This window comes from Anomalospiza imberbis, chromosome 11, assembly GCF_031753505.1.
Source record: "Anomalospiza imberbis isolate Cuckoo-Finch-1a 21T00152 chromosome 11, ASM3175350v1, whole genome shotgun sequence".
NCBI lineage: Eukaryota > Metazoa > Chordata > Aves > Passeriformes > Viduidae > Anomalospiza > Anomalospiza imberbis.
This window is the reverse complement of record NC_089691.1, coordinates 19538144-19561152: the sequence shown is the minus strand read 5'-3', so window position 1 is coordinate 19561152 and position 23009 is coordinate 19538144. Positions and strand designations below refer to the sequence as shown.

At 42.5% G+C, this 23009-nt stretch overlaps 1 protein-coding gene across 8 annotated transcripts in view; it reads left to right on the top strand.

Annotated features, from left to right (window-relative positions):
• SHQ1 (SHQ1, H/ACA ribonucleoprotein assembly factor) overlaps positions 1-21136 on the top strand; it is a 38542-nt gene extending 17406 nt beyond the window's left edge. For 6 of the 8 annotated variants that reach the window (XM_068202301.1, XM_068202303.1, XM_068202299.1 and 3 more), the window contains exons 11-12: positions 340-460; positions 19963-21136. In XM_068202301.1, the coding sequence (XP_068058402.1) occupies positions 340-460; positions 19963-20611 (770 nt within the window). In that variant the 3' untranslated portion in view covers positions 20612-21136. Of the gene's footprint in view, positions 1-339; positions 461-1334; positions 1658-15991; positions 16123-19962 lie in introns of those variants that run through there. The other 2 variants (XM_068202305.1, XM_068202307.1) reach the window with 2 other exon arrangements.
• Positions 21137-23009: the final 1873 nt, after the last annotated feature.

Below are 23009 nucleotides of genomic sequence, written 5' to 3'. Positions count from 1 at the left end.
TTTCTTTTTCAAAATGCAGTGCCCTGCCTGTGTGTGCTGGAGTTGGGAGCAGGGGAGGAGCTGGGGGAAGGGGCTGCTTCAGCTGTGGAGAATTACACGCATGGCTGGGCCTGCAGGCTCTGCTCTTGCGGAGATTCCTGCTGAATCCAGGGGCTCCCCATCCCCAGGGATGTGGATGCTGAAGGACACAGTTACAGTGCTGCTGTTCCCAGCCAGGCAATCAACCCCAGTTTCCAAGGTGGTCGTGTTTGCTGTGGTTATTAAACCCTCAGGTGGGAGATGATAAAGATGATCCGTTATGATTTCTTGTGAATCACAAAACCAAAAATGTGTTTCCAGGGAAAGCTGCAGTTTTGAAGTGTCTGCTGGACATTCACAAGATTTTTATGGAGAGTGACCCTGCCTACATCCTTAATGATCTCTTCATTACAGACTATTGCATCTGGATCCAGAAAGTCAAGTAAGTCCTTCAGTAGTTGCTGATGTGGGAGATGTTTTTAGCACTCTTCATCTGTGAACAAATATCAGTAAAATAAATTCTGTCTCCCATACTTGGGAATATGATCAGTTTTTTCATTTAATAACTGTGTCTGTCCAGCAATTCTTGAGGCAGAAGCAAAGACATTCTGTGCATTTTTTTAATACAGGGACACCATTGGGGAAGGGAGGAAGGAATTGGATTTTAAATAAAAATGTGAATTGTCATTAATATATTAATAGGGGTTTTGGGGAAAAAACAGCTTCTGGGGAATTCTCATTCTATTGTGATCTTTCTTGTGAAGAGAAATGTTTATGTAGCACTTATATAACTTCAGGATAAAGGTTGGAAGGAATTTCCAGTTCAAAACTGACAGCACATGCAAAGCATTCCCAGCTGCATGGAACATTGATTTATGGGCTGTAGCAGTTGCACCAATTGATTATTAACACCAGAACAAGTGTCACAAATCCCCATGTGCTCTGTGCTCCTGCCCCTGCAGCTCTCCCTGGCACTGTGGGAAGCTTTGGCTTCCACTACTTGAGAGGAAAGAGGGACTTTGCCACCTCCAGACAAAACCCCTGCACTTCTGTGTCTCACCTGTGTTCTTTTAATGGAGTCAGCATGGCTTATTTCCAGAGTTTTGGGTAGTTTGCAGCCAGACTGGATGGAATACCAGCATGTTTTAATGGCTTAAAACCAAAAGTATCAGTAGGAAAACAGTGGGAAGGGGATTAAATGATTAAAGCAAGCTGCATGTTCAAATCTTACTAAGCTTTATATTGTTCTTGTCAGATTTACTCTGTTTTTCCTACAGCTTTTGTGTTATTTTTCCTTCCTTTTTATTTCTTCACAGCCTTCTCTGAAAGCCACAAAAGGTGTGAGTTGGAGCAGGCATGACTAATACACACACAAAAAAAAAAGTCATTGTCTTATTGATTAATATAACAATGCAGACTCCAGTGGCTAAAATAGTCTTTGTATTTAACAGGAGACTCTGGGGGATAAAATATCTGAAGTGCACAAGACAGTGAATGGAATATAGAGGGAATTTGGAAATAATTGTGATCAGAAGGGGGAATGAGACAGAATTGAGGCAGCCTGCACAGGCTGCTAGGTTTAGGTGTGACATTAGCAGTACTTCTTGGAGAATTAAAGACCCTCAGTTCATAGCTGTTCGTGATGGTTTGTAGATGTTGATTCTTATTCTCTGTGTGCTTTCAGTGACTCTGTTCCTATAGGTAACAATATATAAAATAAAACAATTACAGGTGTTTCCAAGCATTTTGATTCCTCAATCCTGTTTAGTTCCTGAAACAGCCAATTCATTTTACACTGTCAAATTTGAAGAGGTCTTTTTCAACCACACCTTAAATGTGTGGGAAATTCACCAAGTATGGGGAGATTCAGGTCGAAGTTGAGTAGAAAAAGTGCAGTAAATAAAGGAGAAAGTTATTTCATGGGTCTTTCACAAAGAAATGAGTCATTAAGCAGTAATACCTCTGCTGCCCATATCAATGAATATAATGACTAGCAAGTCAGTGACAAACCCAGTTTTCTTTAAATCCAGCCCAGGAAAATGCACAGTAGCTATAAGTGACTGATAGATTAACACATTTCCTCCCAGACTCTCACATTATGTCCCAGTTAAGCAGAACTGACAGCTGCTGGAAAGAGGGCAATTAAGCTATCTTATTGTCAGAGTGACATGGCACAATGGCTGTCTGTCATTAGGAGAGCAAGAGAGAGAGGAGCTGCAGAACCCAGTCCTATTTTTAGGCCTGAATCAGGACAGCATTTAAGCATATGCTGCAGTCATTGCTGTGCAGTTGAGCAGTGTTTGAAGTTCAGCAAGTGCAAAGGGAATGGGAACACTTGGTTTTGTTCCTTTATGTTGAAGGGAACAACTAAGCTTACTTGTCATTCAGGACATACCTTGACAGAAGGGTGATTTGTCTGTTCAAGCAAGGGGTCCCAGCTCCCCAAGGTGAGGCTCCTGGAGAGGAGGGTGATGCATCTACCGTTTCAGGGGACGAAGGTTGTGAATCCCTCTGGTAATTCTCTCTGAAGCCCTGGCACAGGGTGCCCAGAGCAGCTGTGGCTATCCCTGGATCCCTGGATGTGTCCAAGGCCAGGTTGGACACTGGGGCTTGGAGCAGCCAGGGAAGGTGTCCCTGCCCATGGCATGGGTGGCACTGGATGGGATTTAAGGTCCCTTCTGGCTCAAACCATTCTGTGATTCTATAATGATGTTATGGTGGAAGAGTTTTGGGAGGGGAAGGTGTTTATAGATGTTACTGTGGTGGTCTTTCAGTGCTAGTTATTTCCACCTCCAGTCAGTCTGGATACTTCCCCTGTTTTGTTTCTTAACTGTTATTTGCTCCATGTAGCCTGTATTAACTTCCTTTGTCTCCATTTCCTCTGTCCTTTTGTGGCTGAGGATATTCTCAAAATCCATGGAGGGTTTTCCTTTTCTTCTCCTCTTTCCCTGCAAGCAACAAACTCCTGGTGGAGGTGGGGGCCTCTATTTAGACAGTTAAAACAGACTGTAGGTTCTTTTTAGTGAACAATCTGGGCACTTTAAAACCAGCTGGAAACAAGCTCTTCAGCTCACCTCTGCTGGCACAGATCTCTGGGTTTAGGAAAAAAGTTTGGCACAGGCAAAACCATAATGGATATATCCAGTGGAAGAGAGCACACAGCCCGATTCCGGATGAAGAGAAACACACCTGGTAGGTACTAGCTTTTAAATATGCCATGTGGAAACAAAATCCTTATAGCCAGCAGAGTGTCAATAGCTGATTACAAATTTGGTTTGAGATCATAGCTTGGCTGTGGGTAAATTAGATGAATAAGTGAATGTGTCACTGGGCTGGCAAAAGCTGATTTATTTTAAGCACAGTGTATCCGGAATTGGAAATGATGAAGATGCTGAACAAAGCACACACAGGTGGCTAATAGTCAATTGGGGATGGAGAGTGCAAGCTAGGTATGGAATTCTAAGGATGTTTTTTTGTTGTTTTGTGGTTTTTTTTTCCCAGAAAAATTGCTTTATTCAGATGCCTGTTACTAAGAGAAAAGTAGATTCCAAAATGTCTTAGACAGCAGAAGATATTAGCAAGTGTAGCTAAAATGTCATCTTTCTGCTTGCAATCTTAAAGACAGTTTTACCTGCTTTCTAGGTTCCTAGTATTTCCCTTCAAGCTGCTACTGAAGTGACTATTAATAATTCCATCCATTGTGTAAGGTGGCATGTAAATCCTTTTAAGTGTTGTTAGGTTTTGAAGAAAAGGAGCATGTTGCTCAGCCAAACTTATCAGAAAAGAGGGAAAAGTAAATGTTAACCTGGCTAACAAAAGCTTGACAAAGACCTATGAAGGCAGCTTGTGGTAAATCTCAGCAGGTGGTGTCAACATTTCTGTTGAAAAGCCAGATGCAGCCAGATGGAAAATTGCATCTTTAACCCCTGAGGTCATAATGACATGTCATCACTTCATTTGATCCCCCTGCTAAGTGAGCTTATCATCCACCCTGCTGTCACTTCTGTTATTGCTTTCATTTCCATAATAAAATTAAATTTAATTTGCCTGGTTTGCATGCTTTTGTTCTTCAGGTCCGAGCTTTTACAAGCCACTCCGATACATATAGCAACCTCTCTGAGGTGAAATCAGAACTGAATTCTTGTTCTGAGTCTGGGCTTTTCTCCATCTTTCACGCCTTCCTTGAAGCAGAAGGGAATGAAGGAGAGGAGCAGGGTTTTGGGGGAAACCACTGGTCTGTTGATGGCTGCAATATGGGCAGCTGGGACCAGGGCAATCCAGGTGTGCATTTACTGCAGGAGAGCTTTTTGTCCTTTCTGTCAGGAGTCTGTGTCTGTGACCCCACAGGAGCTGTGTCCTTTAGAGAAGTCAGAATAGTTGACCCACTGCCTCTTGCTGTGCTGAGGTTTCTTTGTGTGGCCTGATGTCTTTCTCCAGTGTTTTGTGTTCCCCTTTGTGCCAGGCTCTATTCACATGGGGTTTTTTGGCTGCTGTTGTACATATGTGCCTGCTGGCCATGACCTGGGTGGGAGGCTGGACAGCTTCCTTGGGTCCTTGGCCAGGCAGGCAGTACAGGCAGTTCTGCACCCCTGCTTAAGGGAACAGCTCCAGCCCATGGCAATTTAAAGTATTTTTACCTAATATTTACATGCATATTTAGCTTTAAATGTGTACTCTTTAATATTTGCAAATGTGTATTACCTGTGTTCCTGAATTGGAGGTGAAGCTGTGAGTGTTCCTGGCAGTTCTCCAGGGTTTAGTGCTCTCACTATAGAGTCATAGAATGGTTTGGATTGGAAGGGACTGTGAAGATCATCCAGTTCCAACCCTCTGCCATGGCCAGGGAGACTTCCACAAGACCAGGTTCCTCATCCATCCAGCCTGCCTGCTGTACAGTTTGGTTTTTTTCATAGTTTTATGGGTATGATGTGTGCAGGAGAATGTTTGATCCCATGTATGGTTTTCTACTTTCTAACTTAGCATAAGACTATAAAGATCACTTGTTTGTGTTGTATTTTGTAGTAGCTTCAACACGTGCAGTGAGGGAGAGCTGTGAGCTGAGACAGCTGAGCTGTTAAATTGCCTTGCTGTGTTCTGTGGAACTTGCTTTGTTATCCTTCACAAATACGCGCTCTGCACCCTGAGACAAATGTGATGGTGCTAATTTTGGTGACTGTAGGTGTAACATGCCAATTTGAGCATGGACTCCTTGATTTAAAGTGAGAACCAGGATTCCTGGTGGCATTTATACACTCTCTGTAAAAGCTGTTGTCTTCATTGGTACTAATTTAAAATCAGATTTTCCTGAGCGTGTCATATTTGCTTCTCCTGGTTTGCAGGTGAGACAGCCCCTGAAAGGTGGGTTGGCCTCATAGGTCTGTTTTCCTTTTCATCTCTTCCTTACAATGGAGGCCTTGTCCTTGTTACACTGTAATTACCCAGTCTGAAGCCAGCAGGGAGTTGCTGCTTGATGTGTAGGATGTGAATTTCTCCTAAATAAATGTAGGATTAATTACATTCACAGCATGTCACGGAGGTGATGAGATCGACTGTGATTGCTCAGGCCCCCTTTTCTTTTCCCCAGGTTTTCTGAATCCCTTGTTTAATCAATACAATGTAATGTTGCCCTGAAGTGTTAAGGCCTGATGCTGCAAAGGTACGAAGGAGTCCAGGACTCTGAGGAAAAAAAAAATAGATTTGTGAGATACAGGATTTTTACTGCCTGTGTCACATCAGATCCTAAAGTGCACAAGAGAGTAAAGAACTCAACTTTAAGTATTGTAGTTTCAGTCCATTGCATTGGTTTTACCTCAGGCTTTTGCTAGATTTGGGAAAATATTTTGTAACATATAAACATCTTCAAGCTTCTGCAGTCAAATATGATCTTTTAGTGAGTGTAAATAGAATTTTAACATAAATTCTGATGGCGTATTAAAATAATTTGTGAAATGGATCATTTATCTGCAAACTGAAGAAATTTGATTTGGTTATTATTTGCTAAAATCTGGAAAACTTTGAGAAACATGTCAAATTGTGCAGAAAAGATCTTGATTGTGCCACTTTTGCAGCTGTTTCTTCTTGGCATTTTTGTTTTCTTTAGTGTTTTGAGGTTTTGAAAAGCTCAGAACAGTTTAAAAGGCACAAGCCAGGCTTTTAAAAGTCTTTTGATAATTGCTGTGTTGCTGCTTGTAGGGTTGATATTCATAGATTGATAGAAAGGTTTGGGCTGGAGGGGACCATAAAGGTCATCCCATTCCACCCCCTGCCATGGCAGGGACATCTTCCACTATCCCAAGGTGTTCCAAGCCCTGTTCATCCTGGCCTTGGACACATCCGGGGATCCAGGGGCAGCCCCAGCTGCTCTGGGCACCCTGTGCCAGGGCGTGCCCACCCTCCCAGGGAACAATTTCTTCCCAATATCCCATCTAAACCTGCTTATACTCATGAAGTCCTATTTCACCTTTATGGCACTTCCACGTTCCTAGGAAGGGTTTAATTGTAACCTTTGAAACTCAGGACTGTCCCACTAAAGGAGGAGTGAATGGAGTTTTTCCTTGTAGTCTCAGTACCTCTGCTGTGAAAATACTGAGTTCAGGTAGGATAATTCAGGGACAAAACTGTCCTAAAATGTTTTCAAATGGTGCACTTCTAATGTTTATTAAATTTTTGATTTGTGATGGAGGGAAGAGGGAATGCGTTAACACATAATAAGAATGAATTGGTGCTTTTAAAGCATTCTCAAATGTTAGAGGAATATGCTAATTTTCAGCTGTTAACCTCCTGGATCCAGCAGCCGTGATTCCAAAGAACAAAGACATAAGCAGTAATATATTCTGGATGAAAATCCTGCCTCTTGGCTCTGTGGGATTAATCTGATTTGTACAGCACGTTTAAAGCACTTCATGCAGTTGAGGCGTGAGGGGAAATGCCCCTCGTGGTGTTGTGTTACAGGGTCATGGGCAGCTGTTCCCTGCTCTGCCTGGCTTTGGGTTTGGGTTGGGCTCCACCTTCATTGCTGCCCATGTCAGCCTTAGTTTAGTGGAGGCTGCAGTAGTTTCAGCTTTGATAAAAACTCCAGTTTGCAGAGTGTGTGGTGCAGAGAAAAGCCAAATGGCTTTCATGGTGCTGCTTTGAAAGCAGCTTTGCCATTAGCATGTGTTTTTAGCTTATGTTGTGCTGTAGCCGGTTGTGTTCACTTATCAGGTAGTGTAACAACCCCATCACAAAACCCCTTAACTTGGTCTGTTTAGATCTGTTTCATAGTGAGAGGATTATGTTTTTGACTATAGCTTTTTAATGCTGTGTGCATTGTGGGATGCACTGAAGCCACATAATTCTCTTCCCTGACTCCCTGCAAAACAAAAACCCTCATGTTTTGAAGGTTTTTAATTTGAAGGCTGTTCTTTCCTTTGCTGTTCTGCTTTGGTGAGAGCCATGCAGGTACAAGGTCAAGCCCCAAAAGCTTGGTGCTGCTCGTGGTCACACCTGGAACACGGTGAGGCAGCTGGGGCTGCACCCTGACTGTCCTGTGAGGACTTGCTGCAGGAGCTCAGGACTACAATCCCCAATTACTGGAGCTCAGGACTACAATCCCCAATTATTGTAATTCCTTCTTAGCAGGTTTTACAAGCTGGCATTGCTGCTGCTGGCAGGCAGTTCAGTGTGCAGCACTGTTTGCTGCCTGCTTGGAGTACTCATGCTGTGCTGGGTTTGCTTCCCATTCACTTCCTTGGTGGCCTGGAGTGCTGAATTAACTTTGAGCTGTCCCAGCTGCTCTTACCAGTAATGAGAGTGGCTGCTTCAGATGGTCTTTGAGATTAATTTAATGCATATTTAAAAATCTATAAGAAAATACATGATGTGTCCTGTTAGTGGTTGTTTTTTTTTTTGGTGGCATTAAATGTTATTTATTTATTTAAAAGTATAAAATGAAATGGCCAGGCTGCCCCAGACTGGCCATAAGTGCTTATTTGAACAATGTGCATTTTAATACAAGTGAGGCTAAAATGACACACTCAGTAAAAGCTTGCAGAGCACAGTTATGGATTGGAGAATAAAAGACAGCTGAGGGCAACAGCTTCAGAAAAATAGTTGGGTCATGCTTGAGAGCAGTTTGAACCTGAGCAGGTGAGAGGGTGAGTGCACTTCAGCTGAAGAAGCAGAGTAGTATCATTTACAAGAAGGAAGTGGCATGACCTTAAAATGCATCATTTGTAAGACTGTTAAAACACTAATTCTAGTGCTTGTTCAAAAAGGTGTTGAAAAATGGAGAGGATTAGGGGGCAAAATACTTCATGAATGTAAATGTCGGAGTGAACTATGTTAAGACATCAAACTCAGGAGAGCATTGGTAAGAAAATTAAAGGTTGATTAGGACTTGTCTACAAGTATGATGGGACAGATATTTCAGGTTTTAGCCATTGAGTTGCATTAAATAAAAAATAAATCATACAGTCTATTTGAACAGGAAAAATTCAGACAGCAATAATTTTTCCCATTTTCCTAGTGAGAAGTAATTGAGTTGATTCATTCTTCCTGTGTTGTTGGGTAATTCTGTACAGTCTTAGTTATTTCTATCAAAATGGCACAGCTCAGATAAACACCTTTAGGTTCAAACCTGGGTTCTGGGTCTGATGCAGAAAGTGTTGGAGAGTCTGAGTAACTTATGCTACTAAAACACTAAATGCTATTATTTTCCTTAAAACTTAGATAGGACTTTACCAGTTCATCAGAGAGTACATTGACTGTTGGTAGAACCTCCAAATGTATTTATTTTCATCCCAAGTGTGCTCTTACACCTTAGATCACAGTTCTTGGATTTAAAAAACAGTAACTAATAATTTGCAGGCACATTTCTGTGTGTCTCTTCTTTTAGTGTGTTGATGCATGTTTTTAATAGAATTTCTGTTTGTTTATCCTGCATTCTGTTTAAGGCCTGAGCTGTCACTTCAGGTGTCTGTAAAGCAGGAGGTGCACACAGAGCACTTGTAAATAACAATACCCAACTAACACAGTACACTGACCTAAGAGCCTTAAGGCAAAACACTGCCCTGAGGGCTCAGAAAGGTGATAGACAGGTGTGTATAATACCAGAAATTCCCCCTCATGTATGTTTTAGCAAGCCCTGTAAAACACGGATTTTTAACAAGGGATTTAATCTCTCCTTCCAGCTGCTAGCTGCAGTTTCCTTTGATGTTTTTGCTCTCCTGCCCTCTGTTTTTTCCTATTTATTCCATCACTTTTCTATAGCTCAGATTCCTTCAGGCTGTGTCTGAATGCACCTTGCTGTGGGCAGAGACGGCAAAGAAAAAAGCCATTTCCCCCCCCCACCTCGGGCTACTGCTTTGATTTTCCAAAGTTGTTGGGAGGCAGCTCCTGTGTGCCTGCAGAAGGGTCAGTGATCTGTGTCGTGTCTGTTCAGGCAGCACAGCTCAGCTGAGTGCATTTCTGGTGTGATGAGGGGAAGGATGAGCTCGTGCAGTCCTTGCCTTTCTGAGCAGGTGGAATGTGCAGCTCTGGTCCAAGGGGGAGGCTGAGCTCCAGGCTGGGAACATCTTCCTGCTTTGTCTCCAGCCTGCTCAGCAGCTAGCTTAAGAATAATCATTATTTCTATGGCATTATTTCATTATGGCATGATCATGGAGCAGTTTGGGTTAGGAGGGACATTTACAGGCATCCAGTCCAACCCTCCTGCAGTGTGCTGGGACATCTTCAACTTGGTCAGGTTGCTCCAAGCCCTGTCCAACCTGGCCTTGAATATTTCCTGGGATGGGGCAGACACAGCTTCTCTGGGCAGCCTTTTCCAGTGTTTTATCACCCTCATTGTTAAAAACTGTTCTTGTATCTAACCTAACTGGGCCCTGCTGCAGTTTCAAACCATCCCCCTTGTTCAGTGGTGCCCCAGAGCAGCTGGGAGCAGGTGCCTGAGCACAACAGGGGGTGTGGGAGGAGCTGGGAGCAGGCTGTTCACTCCAGGCCCTTGCAAAAATCTGCTTTCCTTCCAGGAGTTTGCAAGATGCTTGGGTTTGGTGTCTTTTCCTGTTCAGACTGTGAGTTGAGAATGGACTGAGAGTGAGGGGGCTGCAGGTGGAGTTTTCCCTTCAAGTGTTCCAGGTATCAGTCACAGCAGTGGAGCAGTAGAAGAGTTAAACTCTGATCAGCCCCACTGTGTTGTTTGGGGGATAAATTCCATTGTGAAGGGGTAGGATCATGTTGGAGTAATATCTGTAATTGTGCCTTTAAGCCTGTTCCCTGCTATTGTTGTTATTTTTATAATACAGGACTTTGCTAGCATTATCCTGAGACTAAAATTCACATTTTCTGCCCTGCTGTGTGAGTACCTTTCATTGCCATACTGTAACACAAATTGTCTGATCTGCAGGATGAGAAGAGCTTTCTCCTAGATCACCAGCAGTCGTGGTAAAGACCAAATTCTAGGTAATGGCAGCAAAGAAACTTGAGGGAAATGGGGCTAATAAGAACAGTTCAGTGTTCCATTTCTGTAACACAGCCAGTATTACTATCATTTTACAAAATCTCTCTCTGCATCTGTTTTGTGGTGAGTTATCTATTCATCTTTCATTATTTGTGTTTATCATATATGACTTTGGAAGCTGTGCCATTATTAGATGTTTGGACTGGCTGCAACTTACTGGAGCTGTTTTGGCAATAGAGTTCTGTTAAACTATTCTTAAAACATATAAATACTCTTCAGTTTCTTTTTGTAGTCCAATAGTAATTCCAAGTCTGTTTTCTCTTACGAATATTTTCATAATATCATCTACATAAGTAAGCTGTACTTGATTTCTTTTATAATCCATGATCTGTTTGGTTTCAACTTATCAAAAAGACCAAGTAATGAGAGTAAGATGTTATATTGGAAAGCTTCATCTTTTTTTAAAATATTTATAAATGTGAAGTTCAGCTCATGCAGTATTTAGATTCATTATGAAAGAAGCACTGTGGAATTCCAAAATAAATAGGGGGGAAAAGTCACTTGAAGCATTCAGACTTATTAACATAAAAGAAGTCACTTGAATTGAAGCGCTGGTGCTATGTTTTCTATTTGATTTATGGTTAACAAACTGTAATACTTTAAGCTATGTAGATAGCAGTTCATGTTTACAAGACTGCCAGTTGGATTGCACTGTGAGTACATCACTCTCTTGGTTTCAGAATCCATGTAATGCCCTTTGAAAGCCAGAATTCCAAGATGAAAGCATTTTATGTTCCCCTTAAGCCTGCTGGATTCTCCACATCAGCCGTTGTTTATGGGGCAGGGCTGTGTTTTGTCACCTGCACAGAAGGGGGGGTTCTCATGCCCAGAGTCATCTCCTGGTGCTACATTTCTGCTTTTCTGCTCCTCTCCATTTGAAGTGGGGACATGCTGCTCACAGGGACATGCATTTTCCAGACTTTTTTGAGCCTAGCACTGACTTTTCAGTGTGGTTTTCATGATTTACTGTGCAGGGAATGCTTTTCCAGTCTCTGCTTTGTCTGGTATCTGTGAGGAAGGGAGGAAAAAAGACTTTATAAACTTCCCAACCCAAGCCTTGTGCTCTTGTCCCTTCCCCACATCCTTTGACACCTCCACCAGGCACGAGGTGTATCCACAGCTGGAATTAGCATGGATTAGCTGGTGGGTGCCTGCCTTGGCCTCCTACAATAGCTGTGTCCTGCCAGCCTTGTCCCAGGAGGCTCATTATTCATCCCTCTGCTTCTTTTCATGAAATACATACCAATTCAAAGATCTTTAAATTTTAGTTGCTCTTAAATTTGATAAAGTTGCCTGCTGTTTCCAGGAGCTGTTAGAGAGGAAATGATTAACAGTCAGTATGGACATGGACAGTGTAACTGTGTAAAGCTAAGTGATTTAGGCTAAAAATCAGAGTCTTGAGAGATAGAGAGCAAGAATTCCTACCTGCAGTTGCATAAAAGATCTTGCACAGACTAAGCACTTATTTTTTTGAGTACTAACTTGAAGTTTGGAAATTAAGTAGTCTTTGTGCTGGGGGGTGGACTGTTTCTTTCCTATGAAAACAGTGATTAATCCAAGACTAATTCCTGTGAACAAATGTTGTGGTTTTGCTGTTGTTTACACTCATCTGTCTTTTGTTGCAGATAAGGTAGAAGATTAGTTAAAGTTTAGGTCAGTTTTTGCCTAAGTTCTGAAGAAACTGATCCTGTTTTTCCTGTACTAACATTCTTCCATTATCTTTTGTACTCATTGATCAGAGCTAATGAGATTTTAATGGAGTTAAGTATGGCTTCTCCCTCTTACTATAAAAGTGTATAATAAACTGAGCACATGACACTGTTGGATGGTTCTGTTTGTTTTTATCTCTTCTGTGATTCTTTCAAATCTCCTAAGCCAGGTTAGGGTATGATGAGCTAACCAACTAACAGAGGCTGGAAAGAAATTCAGTAGATGTTACTTATTCATCTTCCTGATGATTATAAAAGATGTTCTGTGCTCTTCTGAGTGAGGGCCTTTTGCTGCCATGGAAGGGTTCAGGTGCTGTGTGTATTTTGCAGTTCATGCCTTAAACTTCATGGTAGTATTGTGCTTTAAGTTTTAGCCTGAAAGGAATAGTTGTGTTCCCAGATCTGGATGAAATAAAATCTGTGCATGGATGACACAGACTCGTGGGTATTTGGGGTAAAAGTCTATAGTAAGGTACTTCAGCAGTAAAAACTGTGTAAACTAAGTTGTTGTCATGGTCTGTAATACAGCAGTGTGCATGACAGGCAAAGTGGGTGGCACTGTTAATACTTACCAAGATTATTTTCTGCTCTGAATTTCCTTCAGAACTTCCTTTGGAGTATTTTTGTTCCCTGATCCTGAACTTGCTTTTTCAAAGCTATTTCGCTATGATTGGAGGTCACTGACTAGTGTATAATTGAAGCACTCATTATAAATAACCTTGAAAGTGAAATAATAAATGGTGAAATATGTGAGATGCTATAAAACACACTCTAAAAGGTGTAATTGAGCCTTAGTCTCTTGTCTCTGGGCAGATTCTGAGGATCAAGTTCTTTTGTAACCCATGACTTTTTAAAGAGTGGTTTGGGCAAATGGATGGTGCCTTTAGTGTGATGAGTTTCTTATTATTGCACCTAAATGTCCATTTATAAGGGTTCTTTTCATGAACTGGAGGGGTTTTGTGATCTACCCTCATTGTTGGACCATCTATGCAGTTTTGTGCCTGTTGACTCGAGCTGTTTCTGCATTAATGAATTCTGCTTTAGTATTCAGTGCCATCATCATTATTGCTCCTGTGTCTTACCAGTCAGGGCTGATCAAACCTAGACTCTTTCATGTCTTGAATATTTTATTAAAATCAAATTGTCTGTCAATTCTGTATCACAAGAATTCAATCTTTTATTTTTTTTCTTTCAAGCTGCCTGAAAGTGCATATCAGGTGTGGAGGGATGTTTCTCATTTAGTTGCCTTTCTGAAGGAATTGTGCTACTTTTGGGCTAAACTCCTGAAGTTTAAGTTCTGTTACAGCCATTTTTTGAATGTGCCTTTCCTTTGCTTAATCCTCCACCCCTGGATCTGAGAATATGCTGATCAGTGACCAGGGTGATCCCAGTTACTAGCTTCAAGCTTTCCCCAAAGATCACCAGTTTGGTTTCTCCAGTAGCTGTTTGGGACTAGATAGAAGCTGCATCTGAATTTTAGAGCAAAGAACAATTAATTTTCTTCTTGATGGACTAGTTGGGTGCTTTGCCAGCTGTGATATTCTTGTATGAGCTCACTTTCTTATCTTCAGCTTCTGTGTTTGGCTGTAACTTGTTGAGCCTTCTGCTTTGAGAGAACTTGAGCTGTAGACTTATGAATTTCCATCAGGGTCTTGACAGATTTCCATGGGGGAACTCATCTGGCATTATCTGGAGACTGGATTTTGAACAATGTCTCTTCATACCCCTGATGTCTGGGCAGATAAGGCTTGGGCTGGAAGACAGTGATGGATGGAATCCTGCAAGAGCCACTGTGAGCAGGGGGAGAATGAGACCATCTGAAGGGTGTGGAGAGCCTGTCCCTTTGCAGGTGTCCTTTTGTTCACTAGTGACAGACCCTGCAGAAACACCAGCAATGTGCTATTGCAGCCTGTCCTCAACCAGCCCTGGTGGCAAGGCAGAAAATTTCATTATTCCTTATAGTTTAACTGACATTTCAATGTCTCGCAGATAGTAAATTTGCACACTCTCTGTATCTGAGCTGCTGAGACTCTGGGATAATATCTGGTGATGTCTGAGATAATATTAACTCTAGATTGTCTTAATACTTGCAGTGCCTCTGGCTAAATGAATAATTGTGGAAAGCTGTAAGCAGTGCTGGCAGGTATGTAATTTGGAACACACTTAAAGTGGGGATACTGGTCTGGTTGTTGCTCGGTATCTTATCTGTTTTATCAAAGAAAGAGGCTGTCTGTGAAACTTTCTCCTGAGTTTTGCCAGACCTCGTGGAGAAAGGTAGTGTAAATATAGCCTGATGCTTTCTCTTTAAACTTGGTAACTCCTTGGATGTTAAAGATAGAAAATTAAGGCTCTCGTGATGGAGCGCACAGGAAGCCTTTTGCTTAACGCAGCAGCTCTACTATGAGATGGATCCTGTGTCCAGAGCTCCTGCTGAGTGGAGATAAGTTAAATAACAGCCCTTTCTGTGTGTGTCAGCCCTGCAGAGGGGCACAGCAGGCTGCTGGTTTGTGTTTGGATGTTCGAATGCATCCCGAGGAGCTGCAGGGCCGGACACAGCCGTGCTCGTTCCGAAGGCGAAGGCACGTCTGTGCTTGACGGCTCTGCTGCCTCTGAGACTTGTTTATCTTGCCTCTAAGGCTTAAAGGTAATTAATGTAAAGTGCTTCACACTCTAAAACAGGGCTTGTCAGCCCTGCCAGCGTGGAGCACTGATTCCCACTGGAACACTGAGTGGGCCCTAACACCACATGTGAGCATCACTTTTAGTTAATTCCAAGATCAGTTGGGTCCCGTTCAAACACCAGGCTGGCCAGCAGAGCTGCTGTCAGTGTTTGTGACACTGAGGGTCCCTTGCTTGGTTCCTTTGCTGCTGTGTTGGGCCAGGAGAACCTTGATGTGCCCTGGCAGCTCTGAGCTGTCACTTGGCTGGGACTGAGCCAGGGGAGATGGCAGGGAGACTCTGCTGGGTTGTGCCACGTCTTACACCTTGTTTACACGGAGTACTTCAGAACAGGGGATGTTTGTGTGCATCTGTGAATGCAAAGCCAAATTGATGAGCCAGTAGAAGTAATCCTTCTATTGTTTACAAAAACAAAAGCTAGCTGGAGCTTGTGCCTGTGCAGGAAAAGTCACTTGCCGTTCCACAGCAGGATGTTACTGCCTGCAGCTTTGGGAGGCTGTGCTGCCGGTGTGAATCTTTCACAGAACCATGGAATGGTTTGGGTTGGAAGGGACTTTAAAGATCAACCAGTTTCAACCAGGGACACCTTCCACTGTCCCAGGCTGCTCCAAGCCCTGTCCAGCCTGGCCTTGGACACTTCCAGGGATCCAGGGGATCCTGCTCTGGGCAGTGACATTCACTCCTATGTTTGCAAATAATCTGCAGAGTGTTTTAGGTCTGTAAGTCCCCTGCCGTGATTGAGTATGCAGTACCACCATCATTCAGAATGAGGAGCAGACTGCTGATTTTTATGTTTTCAATTTCTCTTTGAGTTGTTTGGTCTTTTTAACATAACTGCTAAAACAAGAGTACTGCATGTAAGGGGGAAGTACCAGGCAGATGGGAAGGTCTGAGCTATTAACACTCTTTCTTTGAACCTTTTTCCTTAGGTAGTGCTGACTGATGGACATAGTATACAGAAGCATAATTACTTTTATCTTCATCATTTGGGAAAAATGAGAGGATTTTGTGGCTGGATGTACTCCCCCCCCACCCCAAGTCCTGCGTTTGTTTTTTACTGTTGGTGACTGGGTTGATTTTTGTCTTCCAGCTTATGTGAAATCTTCCTTGGAAACAATCAAATCCCTGATGTCTGTTTGCAGTGAGACTTCTTCCTCATAGCTCTATGTTCTGAAGATAACAGCTATCTTGACTCTTCAGATCCTGTGCTCTCTGTACTCCCTGGACAGAAAGCAGAACTGGAGCTTGTTTGGCTTTACCTGCACTTGTGTCCTGCTCTGCTCCCACCCTAGCCTGCTTGTCACTCGTGTCCCAGTCCTGCAGTCAGTGCCATCACCATCTCTTCTCTTCATGCTGCCACAGGTGGCTTTTGCTGTAAACCTCTAATGATCTCCCTTTCCTGTTGCCATAATCCTCTTTTTATTTTTCTCAGAGTTCTATCCATCTCCCTTTATTTGCTAAATCTCCTTTGATTCTTTGTTCTTTTCAGCCCATTTTCACTCCTTTATAATCTAAGATCTATAGAACAAGATTTTTTTCTTTTTCTAGCACCTGAAGAAACTCTCCTGTGCCTAGACAAGGATTACTGTAGTTCTGTCTTGGAATTTTAATTCCAGACTACATGGACAAGCCCCGAGATGCTTCTCTTATCTGTTCCTCAAAGCTATGCATTAAACAAAACATGCATCTGATCAGTTTAACCTGTAATTAAACATTTTCCTTAAGCAACTGACATTGTGATAACTAATAATTATCATGTGTAGCACCTTTAAAACCTATTATGCATGTTTATGTAAGAACACTATTACCATAATAATAAGATATCATTACCACAAATGTGCATACTGAATGAGCATGTCTTAAAGTAATCATGGATTCCATTAATCATACTTGAAAAATTAAAGTATTTGCTGTCTAATCTCTCAAACACTACTCGAAAGGTTTTGGAAACAGCAGGGCCTGTTTACTGCAGGTCTCTCATACACATAATCTTGTTTCTGGTGTCTCATTTTTGTTTTCCTGAGTAGTTGCTTGTCTTTCACCTTGGGAAACCATCAGCTCAGAGACCCACAGCCTCCCTTTGAAAGCATTTCCATGCTGATTTTTAGTCTATTTGCCACATTTTTTGTCCAAGGAGTGCTGCCACCTTTTCTTAAGGCTGATGTGAAATGCACTCGTGAAACTTGGTTCTCCTTCAAATTAGATAATTGCCTTAAAGGAGATGAACTGATGGCTAATTGTAATTCTCTTAGTCCCTTGCACAGGGGCAGAAAAGAAACAACCCTGTTCTTCAGGTGTTCTTTGTTGGTTTTTTAAATACAAGATTGTAGAGTTGGGGAGCAGAGTTTTTTGGGTTTATGTATAAAATTAAGGGGTGACAATTTTGAGTTTGTCTCTTATATGAAAGTTGAGCTCTGTAGATTCTGATAGAGACTGCATGAGAAGAGTGAAAGCTGGGAACATTTGACCTACTGAGAAAACTGAAATGAGACTTTTTTGTAGAGTCAGAATATTTGGGGTTGGAAGGGACCTTTGAAGGTCATCTAGTCCAACCCCCTGCAGTGAGAAGGGACAGCAAATACCTGATGTGGCCAAGAGCTAAAAAACCAACTTAATTGCTTTAGGGAGATCATTCTTTTATGTGTCAGCAGGACCACTTTGAATTTAGTAGCATAATGTGTGTTGAGTCAAACAAGTCTATCACTGTCTGTTTCCTTCCTTAACACTTGGCATTAGGTAATCTGGACACAGCAAAGTATTAATGACAAAAAAGCACATTATGTCATACAGCTCCTTAATACTCGGTGCAGTCTGTGATATATTTCTGTATCTTAATATGTAAACTGCATTATAAGAAAATAGTGAAGGGAGGGGAGAGTATTTTAAGGACTGAGAGTCTGGAGCAGGTGAAATAGTCATGAAAAGGTAGAAAAAAGAGGCAAAAATAGGAAAAAGCAAAAGAAAATACATATGGAATTAGGAAACAATTTGACAGATACAATGGAAGGGTGGGGAGAACCAGGACTTGGAAAATTGCTTTTCTGTCATCATGGCAGCAGTGAAACAGGTGAGACAGGCAGTGGGAACTGGGGGGAAATTGTTGTGCCAGAGGGTGTGTGGTGAATTGCTGATGGTGTCAATGAAATGCAAGGGAGCCACGTGAAATGGGACAAAACGGGGTTCAGGGGCAGGGCACACCCAGCCTCTGGAGCTGCTGTGGCTGTGGACGGGCAGGGAGCAGGAGAGGAAAAGGAATTGAACCTTCATGGTCTGAGCAGCTCCCACAGGGGAAGGGGGCACGTGCACAGACAGTTAGAAGGAAGGAAAGAGGCTGTTGGAAAAGCAAAGCAGAATGCTTTCTGAAAGGGATATAAACTCCTGTGACTCGGGGTATAAATCAGCTTCTCCCCAGTGTGCTCAGGAAGCAGATTGCCCTGCAGCCACTTGTTCTGTTCCCACCTACCTGCAAGGCTCCATGAACCTCTCAATGCATCACTAGTCTCCGTTCTTTTCTTTTTTCTGCTGGAGTAGGGAGAATGCTTGCTTTGTTCCCAGTTAAGTTGTCAATTTCTGAAATCCCCCATAACTTTTCAAGAAAAATGCAAGTCATTGACAAAAAAATGAAAATAAGTTGCCAGAAAGAAAACATTATTCTCATAAGTTTTTAAAATTTGGTGCCCCTTTTTTTTATTAGTCTGGTAAGATCATTTTGCATTTAATTCTTAGGTTTAGATTTGAAAATTCTAGAAATTTAAATTGTTTTCTGTTGCTTTACTTCTGAGAAAGTTATTTTTCAGTTTCCTGGTCAGTGGGTTGAACCAAGGAAGTCTAGTGTGTTTTATTCCAAGTTTCTAAAGCATTTAAATGTTGCACTGTCTGTAAAATGTGTAAGAAGCTGCACTGAATTTCCCTTCCTCCATTTAAAAATGCAATTCCTTTAGGAGCAAAAAAAAAAAAAAAAAAGTGGAAGCATCTATGTTATACTGAGTAATTATGCCCCCTGGGAAATAGAATATAAAGATCTCTAAAATCATTCAAGTGAGAGAACAAGCACTTTAACTTTGCCTCGCAGGAGCCGTGTATTACATCCCCAGCTCCTTGCTCCAGTGTCAGTGTGTCGTGCCTTGCAGGTGCCCTGGCAGAGGAAATGAAACCCAGTCAGTTACTGCAGGATTTATAGCAGACCTGCTGCTGCAGGAAGTGGTGAAAAGCTGATTGATAGTCTCAGGCAAAACTCCAAACAAGAAACAGGATGTATGTTTGGGTTTTTGTACCCGTTTTCCCCTCTGCCCTAGCCCCCCTCCATTTCAAGGCACTCTCTTACTTTTGGTCTCTATAAATCCATGGTGCCCTTTTCTGGTAAAGCACGTGCTGCCTTCCAGCTCTCGAGGAAATGGATGGGGCTGCACCAGAGATTTGAAGCCAGTGTGGTGTGTCTGCTTTATTAGGGGCATTTATCTAAGTGGTCCTGGTACTCCTGCTGAATTACATTTCAGCTGAATTCCAAGAGAAGGGTGAAGTACAACTGCAGCCAGAGTTACTGAACATCTCCTGTGATGGTGGGTGAGCAGGCTGGGTGGGAGAGGAGGAGCATGGATCACTAATCAGAATGTTCTCTTGGTTCACATGCATTTCACAAATCTATCTGGGAGGGTAGGAAACCAAAATGATTTTGCTGCACATAAACTTCAGCCAGCCAGCCCTGTGCTGCAGAGTGTGCTGCTAAACACAGCAAACCTGGAAAAGTTTGTTCTGAAATCTCTTTTCCCTCACTGTGCACAGCTGAAGCATCCGGCAGCAGGCTCTTTCAGGAAGGTATCCTCAAAGCCTTTCAGTGGGAAATTGTCTAACCTTGTGGGAAAGGTTACCCTAAATAATTGTAATTAGGAATCCTTCTGATTTCTTTTTCCTCCTGTAACATCCACTTTTACAATCAGGGTTGCAGAAGAAAGTTGTTTGCATACCAGACAAATGGAAGAAATGTTTAAGGTTTGTGTTCTCGTTATCGAATGGGAAAGTTCTGTTTGACAGGTTCAGTAACATATCTTGTTCTTTTTAAAGGTCAAAAAAGTTGGCTGCACTCTGTGAGTCCTTGCAGAAAACCACGCTCAGCAAGTCCCACATGGGGCTGGAGCTGGAAGAGCTGGAAGCAGCAGCAGTGCTGGTACAGGAGGAAGAGAAGGCGTTAAAAGCTGCTGGCACAGTTTCCAAGCAACAGCTGCTTTGCTCCGAGTCTGAGACGAGTGACTCTGAAGAATCCAGCAGCACTTCATCATCTGAGACAGAAGGCTCTGATTCAGATGAGCAGGAGTCCTCGACCAGCGAAGATGGGGAAATAAATTCTTTCCACGGCACACTCCAGGAGGAGAGGACAGCTCCACTTATTGACTGTAATGGATTGAGGCAGGGCACAGACACTTCGGCGATGCAGGTCGGTGATGGAAAATCAAAGGTCTCCTTGCAATCTAGGACTCCTCCTGGAAAACTGGTAGAAGAATTAGAAATGCAAATCCAGTCTGCAATGAGACTTTCAGAGCAGCCTGAAGGATTGGCTACTGCAGGCTGCATTTCACAGGAACAAGAAGAAAACCCTCTACCCGAGCCTGACAGATTTTCAGAAGATGCTGCTGGGAAGGGAGATTTCTTGGAGGTGTCTCCCAAGCCAAACCCGTTGCTTTTTCTCTGCAGCGCAAATGAAGATGAAGACTAAAGGACTGTGCAGGAGCACAGTGTGACCCACAGGCTCACAGCTTGTTCTATAACGAGCTGTCCCAAGGCTGTCCTGTGCTGTACAAGATGTTTTTCTTTTTTGTTGGAGGACAAGACTGCTTTGAAAATAATTGATAGGACTGTGTGATACTCTCACAGTTAATTTTTATTTTTTTCCAATTCAACAGTCTAAAATTTCATGTGAGAATGTGTAATTTCAATAAACTTCTAGAAACTGTTTTCATTAAGCTTATTCAGTGATAGAATGATGTCCTAATCAAATACAACTGAAATGACTCATTTTAATTTTCTCTAGCTGTTGGGATTTACTTGAAAAATATCCTCATTATGTTTGTATAAACTTGTTTATGACATTGTACTGTTACTTTAAAATGCTTCATAGCAAACAATTTCAAATAATGGTTATAAGCTTAAAAGTTTAAATAGTGATGGCAAATTATTTTGAATTATATAAATCCTGTATTTTTTGTACAAAATAAAGGAAATTTCTATGCCATCAGTACAAGATCCAGTGGTTGTGTCTTTCATGTCTAAGAGAGAGACGTTTATATTTCTGCAGGTCTTCATAAGTTCTTTCAGCAGTTTTGTCATGCATTCTTTTCTCTGTGCTGTTTTTGAGCAGTTTCTATGTGTGGACACTTCTGTTGCTGTTTAAAGAACAGAAGTCCCAGTTATTTAATGGTTTTCTGCAGATGCTCTCAGTTCCACCACAGCAGTGTTAACCAGAGTGAAGGAACAGCACCCTTTGTGGATCTTGGAACAGGACTGAGAGCAAACCTGGCCTGGGTAGTCCTGGCTTTGTTAGTCTGGCCCAAAGCTTTGGCCAACTTATTTATCCTTTAAAATGTTCACATAATCCAGTCAGGTTAATACAGTTAATTAGCTAATTTATGTTACTGGAATCTGGCTGCTCCCAGTCATCTGCGTGTTTGTTGGCCAATTTCTGCAGAAGGATTTGGGAAGATGGAGTGTGGACCACCACGTGTGGCTCAGCAGGAGCACAGACCCAACAGGAGCATCTGATTCTCTCCTCTGGAGAGGCAGGTTTTGATTAGTTTTCAACCTTTTTTCTATTAAAAAGTGTATAAAAATCCTAAGCTAAAGGACTTACTCTTCACCAGTGCTGTTCCCTGCTGGAAATCAGCAGCTGAGCTCTGCTCCTGCTCGGTGAGAGCTGCAGCCCTCACCTGCCAATGTTCTTTATGTTCTTAAATACCTGCCGCTGGCTTAATCAGTCTCTGTGTTCTGTTCCCTGGGGGAGAAACCTTTCCCATCCTGTGTGGCAGGGAGCACTTATTCTTCTAAATGCCAGCAATAAAATCCACACCGGGGCTGCCAAAGTCTGAGAGAAGAGGGGAAATGCACTTCAGAAGAAAAGAGCGATGGTCCTGCTCTCCCCAAATTCCAGGGGTGAACTCAGGAACTTCTGCAGCTGCCCAGGGGCTGGAGAAAGCTGTGTAAAACCGTTCTCTGGTTGTGGAGCTGGTAAGGGCCGTTGATTGTTGTGGATTGACTGATGGCAATTTGATGTGACCTCTGTAGGGGTGGGGTGTTCAGAATTTCACCTGAGGCTGAGCTACCCGGCACACGTGGAGTGCTCAGGATGAGCAGTGTCTGTGAAAGGGAAGCCTTGCTTCTCCAGAAAGAATGCACAGAGAAGCTTCTAAAAGAAAGGTAGAGCTTTAATACTGTTTAGCCAAAATTGAGATTTACTGAGTCTGTGAAGTATCAGCACTTGGGAAAACAAAACAAAACAAACAAACAAACAAACAAACAGACACACAAAAAGGAACTCCTAAGAAGTCACACGGGAGGCCTTTGCATGCAGGAGGTGGCTGGAAGAGGATGGAGATGTCTTCAGGACATGCTTGTTCATGTAGTACTTTAAGGTGTTAAAAGCAACAAGTGAAATACTGGAAACCATCAGAAGCAGCTAAACAGAAGTGGGTTTTGATTTTTATTCCTTTTTCTCATGGGAACAGTGCCACATTTTCCTCTTTCCCCAAATCAAAACTTAGAAGAGCTGAATTGATTAAATACCTTTTTTCCCCCTGGCTTTTTAAAATTCCAAACAGATTTGTGAAAAGCTTGTAAGGGCTTTGCTGCACGTCCAAACAAGAAAGCATGGATTAGACTTGATTTACTGCAATAAATGATAAATATGGCCAAGGCATTGATTCAGAGCCTGAGTGAAGGGGCCGGGTGACCCTCCACCAGTGCCACAGCTGAGCCTTGTCACAGCCCAGCCGATGGCTCAAGGCTGCAGAAAACAAACAGGGAAGCACATGTCAGGCAGATAAATGGCTCTGCTGTTCAGAGCTCTCCGTGGAGGCCATTTGTCTCCAAGATAAGGAAGAATGCACTCCGAAGCCGGGGGG